The sequence below is a fragment of the Hordeum vulgare genome, chromosome 6H, assembly GCF_904849725.1.
Source record: "Hordeum vulgare subsp. vulgare chromosome 6H, MorexV3_pseudomolecules_assembly, whole genome shotgun sequence".
Classification (NCBI taxonomy): Eukaryota; Viridiplantae; Streptophyta; class Magnoliopsida; order Poales; family Poaceae; genus Hordeum; species Hordeum vulgare.
In genome coordinates, this window is record NC_058523.1 from 503,789,190 (window position 1) to 503,806,337 (window position 17,148).

Here is a 17,148-nt window from a genome sequence, read left to right on the forward strand (position 1 = left end):
ATGAAAACACATGGAATATATGGGAAAATAACCATGCTACATACCCAAAAAGAAAGGTTGGCATGCCCACTAGAGAAATAATTGTGGTCTTAAACACCCCCACCCCTCCGTGGAATTTTCCCATGTACCACCAGCGTGTCCTCTTTTCTAGCGTTTCTAGCATTGATCTCTCGGCTGATCGGTCAGCTCATGCACCATTGTTTTCTCTTGAAATAGGTGATGGTGCTGCGCGAACTTTAGAAATGCAGGAAGCGGACGGTGGTGTGAAGATTTAGGAAGGTGGTCGACTTTTGTTGCGCACAGGAAGCATGTGCACACTCATGGGCAGATGGGCTACAACATTCTTGCACTGCTCAGGTGCGTCTGCCGTGTGTCTCAGCAATGCTTTGGAGATGTGTAGCCGTCCGATATAGAATACCAAGGACCAATATTTTTGCACTCATTCCATCATTGTTTAAATCGAATAATATCGTACTCGAGACTAATGGATAGCCAATAATGACTAATGGATGCAAGAAGTTGTAAAATCCTTTGTTTAATGGGTTTCATAGGAAATCGACTCATATATGGACGACGCAAGGAAAGTGGGAGGGAGGGAAGAACCCTCGTCCGAAGAGCCTGCTCGGAGCTGCGCTCATCAGCGAAACGGTCCCACCCATAGGATCTTTTTCCATGTCTCCACCGCAGAACCCTTTGCCGCTGCATGCGGCGGCAACGTCGCATGGGCGTTGAGCGCCTGGTGGAGCAGGGACAGTGGTTGTCGTATAACCCTTGCCGTAACATGCGGTGGCAGAGTCGCGTGGGCATTGGATGCCTAGCAAAGCGAGTAGCGACGACGGTGGAGAGAGTCCACGATGATTCATGGGGCATTGAGTGTCCGGTAGAGCGGAAAAAGGGAACCGCAACAGCTACGGAGGAAGCAGGCGTGGGGGAGGGGGTAACCCACTCATGGGACCAACCGGCGGGCCAGTGGGTGAGTGTGGGCGCTTTAGTGGTTTTTGGTGAAGGAAGAAGGGAATTATGGGTTGATCATGGGGTTGGTAAGTTGCGCTAACCGCGTGGTTGATACTAAACATTATGGGGAAATTGATTGTCAGATCTCTTGATTACATGAATGAGATATAATGCGCCTGTCCTTTGTGGTGCTTTTATAGAAGTAGTAGATGTAAAACTTGATCTTTCACTTTTTTCCCATCATCTCTTCACGCAACCTTCCATGTATATGATAATCAACCACCATAATTTCTTTTTACCTTCTAAATCAATTTCAATTTAATTTACTTACCATACTTCTCATCAAGAAGGGTAAATCACACACATGATTTCATAAATATTTATTTACAAAATTGCATTAATATGAACAGATAATCACTAACATACTAGAATATTTATATCCTATTGCAACACACTGTACTGGTAAGATAAAAGAAATGAATCCCGTCACATAAAACCTTTCATTTCCACATAAAACAATAATTTTTCCAGAGGAGTTTGCTGCAGCCTGGCCCATAACCATATTGGGTGATGAAGATAAGCTTCCACTAAATTCGCAATCAAATATACTGTCAATAAAAAATATTTCCAAACAAATAAACGGGACCTTCTATGCGCCGCTCGTTGCGGCGAACTGTCGAACAGACGCACAGCTGGGTCGCCCGACTGGGCCAACCCAGGTCTTTGTCCTAAGAAAATCTGATAATTTCCGTTTTTTTGTTCCTTCTTTTCCTTTTCTGATTTTACCCTTTTTTTTGGTTCGATTTTCTTTATTTTTTCCTTTTCTTTTCGAATTTGAAGCAAAACCATTTCTTGAATTTGAAGACCAGTTTATTGACATCCAGAACATTTTTTAGAACCGCAAACTTTTTTGAATTGTCAACATACTTCAAAGTCGTGAACAAATTTATAAAAGTGCAAACATTTTTCAAATCTGCGAACAAATTTTGAAACCCTGAACTTTTTTCAAATTGTGAACAAAATTTGGAACATGAACAAATTTTGAATTGTAAACAAATTTTGAAACCGTAATCATTTTTTGAATTGTGAACATATTTGAAACATGAATAAATTTCAAATTCGAGAACAAAATAATAAAATTGTGAACATTTTTCCAATCTCCGAACAAAGTTGACAACATGAACAAATTTCAATTTCGTGAAGAAAAATATAAAATTATAAACATTTTTCGTTAAACCATGAACATTTTTCGAATTGTAAACAAATTTCAAATTAGTGAACAAAATTATAAAATTGTGATTTTTTTCAAATGGTTAACATTTTTGAAACCGTAAGCATTTTCTGATTTGTAAACAAATTTTGAAACTGTGAAGATATTTTTAATTGTGCATAAATTTCAAAATCATGAATGTTTTTGAATTATGTATAAATTTTCAATCAATAAAAAATCTTTACCTAATAATAAAGAGGCTATTGCTTCCGTCGGAAAACCCACGGAGATGATTTTACAAAAAAAACCTTACTATTTATGACATTAAACTCGTAGTATATATTAAATATTTTTTAAAATATTCATATCTTTTAAACCGTAACTCCAAATTTAACATATTATACATGGAATTTGATTAGAAAAATATATAGAATTTAAATATGATATTATTTTATCTGTTAAACATTTAATAAAAATAGTATCTAGGGTGCAATCTTAATAAATAAGTCATTATTCGTCTTTCTTTCATACCGGTACTCATCCGGGTTGGGGATGAACACGTCAACAAAATCAGGATTAGAGATGAAACTGAAGGTCACTTAACTGATTCTTTGTACGTATTAAATCTACATGCAAGCCGCGTTAAAATAGAAGACCTGTGAAATTTTAAACTGCATTTTTGTAAGATAAGATCATCTTTATTTGTATCATAACTATAAATTCTCAAACTATAGACATTTTTATAAATTAAGAGCGTGTGTCGTGTGCTATTTCTTTTTCCTGTTGCAACGAATGAGCCTTTTTTTTTATAAAAAATCCCTTAATTTTTGTTATTCAACCCGCGCTTCATCATTTATCTGCAACGCAAAAGAAAAAAAAACGATTCGCTGCAAAAATTATACTCGTACGCATTGCCTCCTCCCGTCGATCCTGGGCCATCCTGGCCTGTGCCCAGGCCGCCGCCATACCACTCGCCGCCGCGGCCGACCTCAACCGCCACCCGTGTCGATCTCAACCCACCCGCCTCCGCGGCCGTACCTCTCCCCGCTCACTTTCTCCGTTGCGGCGCTCAAGAGCATCGCGTCGACCCTGGCCCACCCTGTCCTGTGCCCAGGCCGTTGCCACACAACTCGCCGCCGCGGCCGACCTCAACAACCACTGTTGTCGATCTCAACCCACCCGCCTCCACGGCCGTACCTCTGCCCGTTTGCTGTCCCCGTTTCGGCGCTCGAGCACAGCTTCTGGATCAAATCAACGCGACAGGTACAGTGACTTGAGATGATGCGTCTGCTCGATGCAGAACGGCGGCAACGCGTCGGAGCGAAGTACTTGCAGGTGGAGGCGGGCCTCCATGGCTCACACGGGGAACTCCGAGGTTATGGCGCGACAACGGCGACTCCTTATGGCCAGATAGAGGCGCCTAACCCTTGCTCCTCTCATCGTATCCCCTCCTCCGGCAGGAACTCATCATCTGGTGAGATCCCCTCCCCATGCCTCCAACCGTGTGCCAAGCACCGGCAAGAAATTTTGTTTTGTGGAGATTTGTTTACTGATGAATGAATGTATTGAATGTAAGATTATATTGTTGTAGAGACACAGAATGGAACACCACCTTCAGTTTGTCATCTGATCCCCACATTCTTTACCCCATGAGTGAAATAAAAAAACAGTACATTGATCAATTCATGTAGCCTCTATGTTTTGCTTTGATTGTCCCGCTCAATTTCTCATCATGGTGGAATTTACAATGAACGGGTTGATTTCTCAACAAAATAGGATAGGACTGACTACATTAGTTAGTTAGCTTATTATTTTAATAAATCAAAATGATTATAAAAAAATTAAAAGGTATGATATTTTTTTTCTCCCGTTGCAACGCACGGGCCCTTTTGCTAGTAGTAATAAAAAACAGAAAAAGGAAAAATAGAGAGGAAATGGAAAAGGAAATAAAAAAACAGAACAAAGAAAAAACCCGGCTCAGGGAACCTGTCCCCAAAATTGGAGACGCTGGAACGTTAAACATACTGACCTACCCCAAAAAGATCTCTCGTATTCCCTATGCGACGTCCCGACATTAGAACGCAACGAGCGTCCAATAAGATTTTACCAAATAAACATGTCTCAAGTATGTATTTTACATGGAGCTCGTATGCACTGTTTTTGCGGCAAACTAAAGAGCGGACGCACAGGGCGCTCGCCCGACTGGTCCGTTCCAGTTTTTTTTCTTAAGAAAATCTGATATTTCCTTTTTTCTGTTTTTTTTTCACTTTTCTGTTTTTTTTGGTTCGTTTTTCTTTCATTTTTCCTTTTCTTTTTTAATTTGAAGCAAAAACATTTTTCGAATTTGAAGAAGTTTTTTGAAAATCCAGAATATTTTTGAATTTATGAATAATATTTGAAAAATGACATTTTTTGGAATTGGGAATGTTTTTTAAAAGCAAGCATATTTTTCGCAATTTAAGAACAAATTTTGAACACGAATTGGTTTAAAATTTTAACAATATTTTATATTTCGATTTTTACAAAAAAATATCGAACATTTTTTCAAAATAAAGTTCAATTTTCCTGAAATGCCGAACATATTTTGAAAATCACAAACAGTTTTTGAAGTTATGAATGCTTTTGAAAAACGGTGACTATTTAAACTTCAGAACGTTTTAAAAAAAAAGCAAAGACAATTTTCGAATTTGAAGAACTATTTTTTAAAATCTAGAACATTTTGAAAAAAGCAACTATTTGAAATTAAAAACATTTTTTAAAAAGCAGGAAAATTGAATTTGAAGAACTGTTTTGTGAAAATCCAAAACTTTTTTTGAAACCCAGAACATTTTGAAACAAAACTAGAAATAAATCAAAAAGATAAAAGGGAAAAAACGGTTCAAGGAACCTTCTAGAAGTTTCCCAAAGCAAAAAAAAGCGGCTGAAAACCTTTAAAAGGTTTCCAAAACCAGCAAAATCAACTGAAGATGTTCCGTGTCCAGTTAGAACGATCACTCGAGATCCCTAGTACGAACCTCAACTACTTGCCGCAAAATGCGGCAAATAGGAGGCTTATATATTATATGACCTCGAAGGATGGAGGCCCAAGAAAAAGTGTGCGGGCTGCTAAACACTTCTGCACTACCACGTCATATCAACATTAGCCAACTCCGTGGTTAGTTCGTTCTTTTCGGGAGCAACTACCTCAGGACGCCTTTCAAGGGTTACTCTCAAATATCATCGTGCGTTTCACGCTCTATGTGTTTACTTCGAATTATCTTTTTAATGAATTTTCGTCTTTTTACATGGGATTTTTTCGGGGTTTTTTAGTTTTTCGGTTTATCGCCGGTCTTTTTAGCTTTTGGACGAAAAACTCAAAAAAAAATGCGCGAACAAATGTTCTTTTTCTTCTTCGAGAAGCATGGTTTTGCTTTTGTGATAGGCATAAATTTGTTTCCGCGGAAGGTACAACCTTAAGGATGACAATGGGTAGGTTATGGACAGGCTAGAGTAATACCATATCCATACATGTATAGTCGATGGGTAAAAAACTCTACCCATACCCACCCACGGGTATAAAACTTTACCCATACCCATACCCGACGATTATCCATACCCATTAGGTACCCGGCGGGTAGAATGAATGGTACGCAAGTTGTTCACAATTTTACATTCACTAATACCAAATTTGGAACATAAATGAATTATCTCAGCTCAATATCAGGTAAATGAGTACATGATCACTATCGAAATTTAGAAATTACAACATACTCATAATCCAGTAGGAGTAGACGAGTCACATAAAAATTTATTGATTAATTATCGATAATTTAAAATTAATTCATAAATGGGTAGGATATGGGTGTACCCACGGGTGCAAGGCTAAACCCGTACCCTACCCACGACTTAACTCGTAAGGTATGGATATTATCCACGAGTATAAAAGTGTGCCCATATCTTGTCCATGCGGATACCCGTACCCGTGGGTAAAATTTCCATCCTTACACAACCTTACTTTTGCGAGAGGCGTGAGTTTGCTTCCTTTTTTCTTTTTGTTTGAAAGGCACGGACCGTGCCTCTCGGAAATGAAAATAAATGCATTTTTTCTGTTTCCGAGAGGCCCATTTTTTCTTCCGCGAGAGGCACGGTGCCTCTCGGAAACGGCTAAAAACACGTTTTCTTTTTCTTTTTCCACGAGAGACACGGTTTTGCTTCCGCGAGAGGCACGGCCAAGCTTCTCGAAAACAAAAAAACACATTTTTTCCGTGAGACACATGGTTTTTCGTTCGGTTATTTTCGTGGAAAAAGTTTGCCAAAACCTATGAACATGGGGTCCAGTTTGAAAGATCTCGACGTGAGGAATTCAATGATAAAGACGGTTTGATATTTGGACGCACGGTTAAATAGATAAAATCTTTTGAATAAATAGATTTAAATAAAAAACTTCAGTTACGGTAAGTGATACACATGCAGTGTGCTAGTTGTCACAACCTAAAAGGTGAGACCGACCTTTGAAAGGAGTACTCATTAATTAGTGATTTTGGTTCTTCTTGTATATTTGTTCATTATTATTTTTACTTTAGTTTATGTTTCAAAAAACTCTACATAAATATATTACAAAACTTTATGTAATTAAAAAGAATCAAATTAGTGAATTTGAACAAATTTAATGCAGTATAAATATTTTTCTAATGTCATTTCAAAATGTTCACACATTTCAGAAAAATGTACCTATCATTTCTAGAAATGTTTAGGAAGTTTGCAAAAATATATTTTTGAAACAAAAAAAATGTTTCATACAGTTCAAAAATATATACATTACATCTTAAAAAAATCACAGGTTTCAAAATATGTTCATGACAAAAAACAATGTAAAATAATGTGTGTGTATTATCAAAAAATATTTTGTATCAATAATAAATATTTACTATGTATTCAAGAAAATGCTTTTTTGCGGGGCGTATTCAAAAAATGTTGAAAGCATGTGGTTTAAAAAGTCTTAATCATCTATTTAGGAAATGTTAAACGTATATATAAACGGTTAGATGTATAGGAGAAGTTAACAATGTGTTCTAAAAAAGTAGACATCATAACATATATTTAAAATTACGTTGATCATGTATTTAAAAATTGTTATTGGAAAAGATGTTGATCTTGTATTTTTAAAATGTTAAACATATATTAGAAAAATGTTTCTAATGTTCAGAAAAATGAACAATTTATGTGTTGCAAAAGATGGGAAGTCGATGCAGGAAAAAACGAAATCAGGGGAAAATAGAAAAGGAAGAAAACCCGCATGCAGCTGTAGTACTTCCTCCGTACCTAAATACGTGTAGTTGGGAAGAACTAGTCTCTAGTTCTCCCCAACTAAAAGTATTTTGGTATAGAGGGAGTATCTTTTATCATCTAAAAAATGAAGCACCACCATTGATATTATAGCATCATTATAGTACATGCAGCTACCGACACATAAATTTCCTTGATAAATATAAGTTATCACAGATTGTGGGGATGCATAGGGAGAGAATAGGGTTGGTGGCAGAAACGACCGAAGGGTGAGGTAGCATTTGTATCTCACTGAATGTGGGCGATGAAGGAAACCATATTTGTTGATATTATAGATGGGATGACACTATAGATAAAGAAAATACACATATGCAAGATATTCTAAATTAATATATCTTACATTATCATTGGATAGCCACTACGTCAACATATATCATTCATCTTCCCGCATTCAAATCGTCGAAGCTGAAATAAAAAATGGTCAGTGCATGATCCCAATTTATTTGGACCCCAATAGCCAGCAAACGTTCTCTGTAGGGCATGGCAATTGGAAGAGTTTTCTATGGCAAATTCTTCAAAAGTGCATGCCAAGTTCTTCACAAACACATGGAAACTTCAGGCAAACAAACGGTTTTGCATAAGAAATAGTCGTGTTCGTTTCACCGAATTGTCATGATCCCAACACACAAATTGCTGCAGAAAACTTTCATGTTTTCATACAACCCCGACGAACATTCGTTGAATAACATTACCGTTTATTTTGATCTACTCTAAACCTATGATCAGGTGGATCAGATGGTCGACAATATATTCTTCGCTTCCGAAACTTAAACTCTAAGTGTGTGATGCGAATAATTAATCCATTAAAATTGATGTTTATCTGGGAAGTTGTTGTTTTATAGAACGTAGCCAATATTTTTTTTAAAGAAGGAAAAAATGACTTTTTTTAGGGAATATACAGCCTTGTGAAAAGGACTTACTTTTGTAATGGGTGGAAATAACTTGCAATACCCTCCTTTACCAGAAAACGTAGAAATCCAGGCTTCTACGAGCTGCGGGTTCTGGTTGGGTCGGGCTCAGGTCCAACCGTTTTAAAGCCCATTTTCAACCCAGTAGGGGGGGAAGAGAACCCAAACAAACTTCACTAGGCTGTAGTGTATGAGTAGGACCAATTCAACCACCAAAGGAGCGTCACCGCAGATGAGAACCGGTCAGCGAGCGCCCGTTTGGTCAAGTGCGAACACCTAGCCTTGCGTAGGTAGCCCCCCAAGAGGCGAGGCGACCTACGGTGCGCGCATCCACCACCCACGCGCGCTCATCCCACAGTCGTACCCAAATACGACACGCAGTAGCCAGCCAGCCAGCCAGAAAGACCAGAGGCGAGCACGCAACGCGCACCGCCGAACCATCGCCGTCAGCCCATCACAGCACGCACGGCCTGAGACGCATTGCATGCGCTGCGCGCACGACAAAACCCACCCGCGGCACGTACGTGGCCTCGCCGCGCACCGTGCAGTGCAGAGTGCAGACGCCGCCCCGCCCGCCAACCTCCCAACCCAGGCCCCTTTTCCCGATACGGCAACCGCACCGGTCGTTCAACGGCGGGGAACGGGGACGGCCGGGCCGGCCAGGACGCGGACGTCCACCTCGGTCCGTCCGTCGTTTGCGTGAGCGGCGAGAGCAGCATGACGGCGCCGGGACGACGACTAGTCCCGACGCGGCTTGGCTTGGCTTGCCGTCTCGCCCTCCTCCTCCGGCACATGAGGGCTCGTTTGCGATGCGATTCTGGAAGAGGTCGGGTGGGGTGGGGTGGTAGACCCAACTTCCAAGTTGGGGGAGACGACGGGGCTCCACGCCAGCCAACCTCCCCCAACTCGGTGGACAGGGACGGGTGCTGCCGTGCTGGTACTTTCGCCCATCACCAATCGGGCCAATCACCCGCCTGAGACACGCACAGTAATCCCGTACGGAAAAGCAACAGGGACGGACCTGGCTGCGCGAACACGGCAAATTCTCCCCTTCTCTTTTTTCTTTGCTTTCGTTCATATGCATATAGGCAGCAGCAGCAACAACAACAACAACGATTTACTGTGGGGCGATATGCGCCCTCCCGCTTGCTGTTACTCGACGTACAATGATTTCACCATCATCCAACAGTGGGGAAGCGTCCCATGCCATGATGCCAAGACGGTGCAGTAAACCGAAAGCTGCTTCGCCATTGGTCATTCGGTCGGTTTGCCCTTTAAGCAAGCAAAGCAAGCAAGCAAGCAAGCAACTAGGACGTACTCCTACGTACGTGCGTGCGTGCGTGAGTACAAGGCGAAGGCCCACTTCACCGTCGCCGCTTCCAATATCTGCACCGCCGGAGAAGCCCCTTTTCCTGACAGCGAGCGATGCCCGCTGCACTCGCGCAACAAAAATACCGGCCCGTTCCTTTCCCCCGTTCTTTATCCCGATCGATTCATACATTCATCCATCCGTGTGCGCCCGCGTCGGATTTGGTTTGGAGCCGTGCTGCTAAGCCCATGCATGCATGCAACTGGGCCACTAGGGCAGAGGCCGTCGCCAGTCGCCATGATTAATGGAGGTTAACGTCTCCTCCGTCGTCTCCCTCTCTGTCTCTGCATCCATCTCGCTTTTCTTTCCCTTGCTAGGGTCGGAAAGGATAAGAAAGGGACCGGGGGCAGTTAACGCTCCACAAACCCCAGCACTGAGGCGACGCCCACAATAGACAGGCTACTGCCTTCCCTTGTGCTGCTTCCCTTTAGTCTTTACACGTGTGGCCCGGCTTCTGGTAGCCCAAGCCACTGAAACCACCAGTGTCGAACCACTTGGTAACCAACCAGTGCTCTACATGAATCAGCAACTAGATCGCGCCTTTTTCGTCCATCTCCTTCTCCTACCTTTTTCCCTCTGTGCTGTGTGACATGTACTACCGGCAGTACACGTAACTGGCCTGCCTATTTGAGTTCAGTTGGCGCCTGCGAGGGCATCGATCGCATGATCAATTACAACAACAGGAACAACAACAAAAAAAGGTGTTTTTGGCCGGCCGAACGATGGAACGCATCGCATGCATGCAGAAATGATTACTGGGCGGGCATTTTGCCATCACTATACATGATTGCCTCCACACACACACACACGCACAGACACACATCCATCTCTGTCAGCGTTGTCACGTACAGCATGCAGGGCAGCTCCATGTTGCATGACCGAGCGAGAAAGAAAAGGGAGCTGCCGGGCCGGCCCACACGCCTGACTGGTTGGTGTTACGTTAGTACGTTCTCATTGCCCGCCGCATTATTGCGGCCACCTCACGCTGATTTCGACGGGAAATTAACTGTAACTATCGTACGTGCCTGCAAGAACGGTCGAAAGGTTAAGGAAGGTGATTGGATCGACGATGACATGCTGCTACAGGTAGGCTTCGCTCATGGACCGGGCCGGAGAGCCTTCTTCTGAGTTGATTTGTCTGGTCTCATGTTTTTTCATTTTCTTTTTGATTGATAAAGGACGTTTTCATTGTTTGCATTTAGCATGCTGATCATCTCATGACCTCATCTCCGGCCTGTGTGTGAATTAAGCTCCAGAAGTACGGATTGTGTTATAACTCTAGCTCAGTTTGATTACCAAGTTCTGGCAGCGTGGAGGAGAACGATTCAACGAGCTGACACATATTCTAGTCTAGTAACTAATGAACTAATTAAATGGACCTACCAACCATAAGTGTTCATCAGTCATGGGAGGTAAGAGCATCTGTCTACAACCGGATCTCCTATATTCTTCTCAAACATTCCAAACGTCCTCTCGGTCAGTGTTTGGTCAAAAAAAAAAAAAAAACCAATTGGACCCCTCCCTCACTTCCTTCCTAATCGTTTGGATTGATCGGCATTCCTCATATCCATTTCAAATGTAGGGGAATAGAAGAGCTCGCGGACGCGTCCAGTCAGTCTGCCACATAGAACGCGCCCCCACCACATACTACATTTTCTCTCTCTTATTCATTTTTTCTTTCTCTCTCTTTTTCTTCATCAATAACGTGCAAGTGATCGGACATATGAGAAAAAAAAAGTGTCGTTGCACGGACGAAAAGATAGTGGCTCAAAACGGACAAGCCCAGTCACCAACCGGACGCATCCACGGGCGTTTAGGGCGGTCATATTTGCTAACTTCGGTTGTAGATTCTCTAACTTCCCTTCTTTGAAAATAACTACTTTCTTCATTCAGAATTAGAATTAGCTGACGATCAAACGGATGTAGGAGGTGCTTTAGAGGAACATGAGCAATGCAACCCCTGTCCGGCACTCTAGTATTTTGTTTCTCACGTATCGTGAGACAAAGTGGCGGCAAGCGGAGGCTGGCCTGGGCACGTGGCCGGTGTTGGGCAGATTAAATCCATCGACGAGAATGGCTTATATCCTCGACTACTCGTTGTCTCGCCCCTTTGTTGATGATTAGATGACATTGCGAATTGGTTTGAAGATTGATAGATCTAGGGCTTCAATTTTAAGGTTAGGCGGTGGGGAATTGACCATTGAGGATGATCACGACCTCATAAGCCTAGTCTTTTGTTTATGGATATGTTCTAGATAGTTAAATGTTACTTTAAATTTCAAATTACTTAGTTTTATAGATGAGGATATTTGGTTGGTAGAGCAAGCACTAATGTTTACCACAATCTCAATAAGGACATTTGCTTCCTAATTTTCTCTATCATACTATTTGTATGTTCTATTTACCATCTTTGATTTCTCAAGCTCTTTATTATGAACACATTAAAAACTCACACCACTTAATTTATGTGAATTATAAATTTGTTTTTATATTGTAGAGTCTTTGTGGACGTTTGGAGGTTAATTTGGACAAGCATACTTTTGCTAGCAACATGCTGAGTTTGGTTCTAAACATGGATTGGTTCTAGTCTATCAACTTTATTTGTTCTATGATACTAAATATTGATATGTTACTCCATGTGTTTCTTATTATAAGTCTTTTTAAAGATTTCACTATGAACTACATATGGGTGTATATAAACATAATTCATAGTGTATATTCACTGTATGGAGTCCATAGTGAAATCTCTAAATAAACTTGTATTTGGGAACGTAGGAAGTATATATTAGTTTACTTTGAAAATACATTTCCATGAGAAAACATATTTATAATTCAACTTCATTATTTATGCGGATTTTTGGTTCAGAAGTTCAGGGCTATTTTCTATGTTATGTATTAATTTTGAGACGAGAAACTTTAGACTCAAATTTGCGGCTTCACAAAAGTTCTGGCTCCGCCACTGTTTACACAAGTAGTATTATAACAACATAGTGCGAACCAAACTATACTTGAATTGTTAGGTGGACAATAGTATCTCTTACCCATTAGAGTTCACATCTGAGACATGACATTAGTGCTCGTACTTTTCTGAATTTATTCCACGCCTTCTGGTAATGTGCGTTTAGTGGAAGGGGGCGTTCTCGTTGACTATAAAGACGTCCTCGACGACTACATCAACTTCAAGATGATGTGTTAGCTCGGTATCTCAAAAATGCTCATAAAGATAGAGTGTCATGCATGCATTCATAAGGATGATTGTATGTAAACGACTTCGATGATAATGCGCTAAAAAATAGTTTACGATTGGCCTATATACACCTAGATCCTGTTCGGTAATCTTTCAACCCCTAGAATCCGTAAAGCTCAAAATTTGCAGCTCGGTCTTTTCCAACCGCAGCTCATCAGCTTCGAGAACAGAGTTGGGAAGCGGCGGGATACCGAACACGAACAGGGTCCTAGTGCCAGGATATGGGCGCTGAAACAGAAAGTCCGGGCCGAGACAGGCCGAGCCCGTGAGCCTATCTACTAATCCCGAACGCTGATTAGTTGGGATGCATGGATATCATATCGCACGACGCACGTCCAACGGCACGTCACCGTCGCGCGCACGTACGAGTACAAGATAGAGCATGCGAGCATGGAAATATATGCCCCTCTTTGCCCAAATAGAAACGTGTGGAATCGGGACCGAGACGCCGGGCGTTGGAGGCACGCGGGGTATGGAATCGAGCACAAGGGGCGCCAAAGCTGCCACATCCATCCATCTACGAGCATCCATCCATCCACCTCCGATCGGACCAAACGATGATGGCGTACCGACCTGCGGGCGCCCGCCCAACTAAAATCTCCCTGCCCCGCCCGGCTCTATCATTGCGAGCGTGACGCCGAGCCGGCCAAGGGAGACCAGCGCAGGAGGGCGAGGCTTGCGGGCAAGTGCAACCTCTCCTGTTTTTCTTCCTTTCCTTTCTTTCTTCCCCGTACGTACGTACGTTCGTACGTGTTGGTTTGCCCATGCACTTCGCAGGTCCCAACTCCCAAGTACTCCCTCCGTTCCTAAATATAAGTTTTTTTAAATTTTTTTACTAGAATATACATACGGATGTATATAGACATAATTTAGAATTTAGATTCACTCATTTTCCTCCATATGTAGTCCCTAGTGATAAACTCCCTCCGTTTCGAAATATAAGACCTTTTAGAAATTACACTGGAGACTACATACGAAGCAAAATGAGTGAATCTACATTCTAAAATATGTCTATGTACATCCGTATGTAGTTCATAGTGCAATATCTAAAAGGTCTTATATTTAGGAACGAAGGAAGTATGTAAAAAGACTTATATTTAGGAACGGAGTGAGTAAGTCTCTACTATTAAAGGGGATGTGCCGTCTGTCGTGATGGTTCGACCATGGCAGATCCCCCGACGCACCGCTAGCAGAGTTCCATCGACTCCACCGATTTTTTTCATCTCTCCTTAAACCAACCAATCTAGCAGGCGCGTGGTAAAAACATGATAAGCTGATCGGTCGTATCCAATCCGTCCACGTTTTCCACGTTCAGGAAACGAATATATATCTTGTTTGGGTTGACACGCCGCGTTAAAATTCGGGCACTGTGCAGCTAGCGTAGCGACGTGTGAGTATTTGTGGTACGTTGAAATGTGAATCGCCGGAGAGGGTGCCCGGATCCGATGCTCTGCCTAACGGAAAGGAGGCGTGAAGCAAAAGATAAAAGCTAGTGTGACACTGGCACAGAATCTTTGCCATTCGGCGTAGATCGGCCGATCTATCGATCGACCTTGTGCATAGATTTTAATGGAATTATATTTATCTCATGTGGCAGAGGTACTCCGTTATCTCATGTGCTTTCTTCGGTCTAGCTCCTCCTCCGTAACAGTTACTCCGCCTGATGTTATTAGGGGGGTTTGCTGGCAACACCGGGAAATGATGCGTGAGCTCCGCTACAATATTCCGTACGTAGCCACTCATACATTTTGAAGGCATTCCATTTTTCAAGCACTCACTGAAGCGTCGCCTTCTAACATGTCATATGTTCAAATTCAAATATACCCGGCCTTTGACCAAAACTAATTTCGTTTGTTAAAATTGATCTTCATTACTCAATCATCAGGGTCTGATTATTCTTGTCTATCAATTTCCACAAGTCAGAATTGACAAATGACATACTCAAATTAAGAATGGACGCACACCTAACTTGTTCTCCTCTTCCCCTCAAAAAATAATAATTTGTTCTCCTCCCAATCATATAATGTTGGTCAAAGAGAAAAGAAACCAAAATATGAAATCCTACTGTCCTTTAGACGAGTATTTATCTGCTCCGGTTACACGGTCAACCGGTTTGGCCGGCACGGGCTTCCGCAAGCTGTCTTTGATGTGAAAGAAAAAGAAAACAGTACTGTTGATATTCTTTCATGCTAAATAAATTGTGTTCATGCAGATCAAAATTTTCGGGGAAACGGACCAGCTCAAGACATATTTCATTTAATTAGATGTCAAACAAACAATTGTGGAGGTCACGACGACGAGATTTTCATTTTGGTGGTTGATTAATCATTTTGTGCATCTTTTAGTATGTCCGCATCAAAAACCAAATGACCCACGAACGGCTACTTTCCTCGTTGGCTTTTTCTGAATTTATAAAGGTGTTTCCATCAATCACAGTCCTAAACATATTACTTCCTCCGTTTCATAATATAAGTATTTTTAGAGATTCCACTAGATGACTACATACAGATGTATATAGACATACTTTAGAGTATGGATTCACTCAATTTTACTCCGTATGTAGTCCCTAGTAAAATCGTTTAAAAGATTTATATTTAGGAACGGAGGAAGTATATGTTTCCGTTCGATTAAATCATGGTCACCACGGTACTATACAACATTATATAAAAAAGAAGAAAGCCAATAACTCTTTGCTTAGATTGACTGTAACGTTTGCATATTGGGGGTTACCTCATGCATTAGATGATTACGTTCTTTCTCACGTGATCTAAGACAATGTCCTATGTTTATCGCCTTTTGTTTTAGCTGATACGCCGATGCCAAACCATTCTCTGCACTTTTTTCCGGATCCTTCTGCACCTAACTTGGATCAATTGTACTTCCTTTATTTTTAAAATGTAAGTCTTTTTAAAGATTTTATTATGACTAGTTATGAAATAAAACATGGATATGTATGTAGCCTATACTGAAATCGCTAAAATGACTTATATTTAAAAACAAAGGGAGTATATGGGGGTGCCTATAGCTCAATGGTCACTTGCAAAAAATAATAGAAAAAACAAGCCGACGGTCTACCAGGAGAGCGAGGAGGAAGAACGGCGCAGGGCGGCGGCGACCGAGCAAGAGGAGGCGGCCATGGCGCAGGCCATGGCCCTCTCCACGGCGGGCGACTGCGTCGTGCCATCGGTGACCTTGCCGTCCCGTGTCAAAGCCGAGTCGGAGCCGGAGCCACCCCCATCAGGCGCTAATCCTGGACGGGAGTAGTGCGCGAGTGGATCAACGCATCACCGGTCTGGGTTAGGACGACGCCGGTGCAGGAGACGGCGTACCTCGAACATTGGCGCGAACGACGACTGGCCGAGGAGTGCCGCCACGGCGAGTACCTCGAGATGCTCGAGCGCGACGCCGAGGAGGAGCAGCGTGAAGCCGCGGCGACACAGCCCGCGCCCGACATGAACGCCCTCTGGAACACGGCGTTCATGTGGGCCGGCCCTGCGCCGACGCTCATCGACCTTACGGACCCCGAGGACGACAACGACAACGTCTAGGGCAGCGCACCGCCTCATAGTTTAGTTTGTTTTTAATTTTCTTAAATGCAAATATGGACGCGTGGACTCTTGCCGACCTTCGTGGTTGGATTTACTGTTCAATTAATGTTGTTTTTATTTTAATTATGGATGCATTTTTTTTCTCGCGTCGTTAAAATGGATCGGGTCAGCGTTGGACGCATGCGTCGACCCAAATGTGAAAGTGAACGTTCGTGTCCGCCTGATCGATCCAAACGGATAAAAGACGGTCAAAATCGTCGTCTATTTAGATCGGACTGTTGGAGTTGCTATAACTACCGGCTGCCACTGCAAACTCCGGAATTATATTCCAATTATCCATGTCTTCTCTTTTCCTTCTCGCGGGAAAGAACCATCGACGTTAGCTTTCACTCACAGTAAAGGAAGAAGCGTCCCTGTCAAGGAGCAGAAAGATTGGAGAACCGGCGGCGAGCGGAGATGGAGGACGATCGATCTACGTCCAAAGAGACGTGCTTGGACCAGGGACTGAACCGTAGCTGAAAAGACCAGGTAGACGTGCACCGCTCTGTTCCTTCACGACAACGCCGGCCGTTGCAACTCGCAAAGGC

The 17,148-nt window shown here is 42.4% G+C and overlaps 1 protein-coding gene across 1 annotated transcript; it reads left to right on the forward strand.

Annotated features, from left to right (window-relative positions):
* Positions 1-8,944: 8,944 nt before the first annotated feature.
* Positions 8,945-9,640, forward strand: LOC123401591. Its single transcript, XM_045095417.1, has one exon. The coding sequence runs from the start codon at positions 9,115-9,117 to the stop codon at positions 9,373-9,375; it is 261 nt and encodes an 86-aa protein (XP_044951352.1). The 5' UTR covers positions 8,945-9,114; the 3' UTR covers positions 9,376-9,640.
* The last annotated feature ends 7,508 nt before the right edge of the window (positions 9,641-17,148 follow it).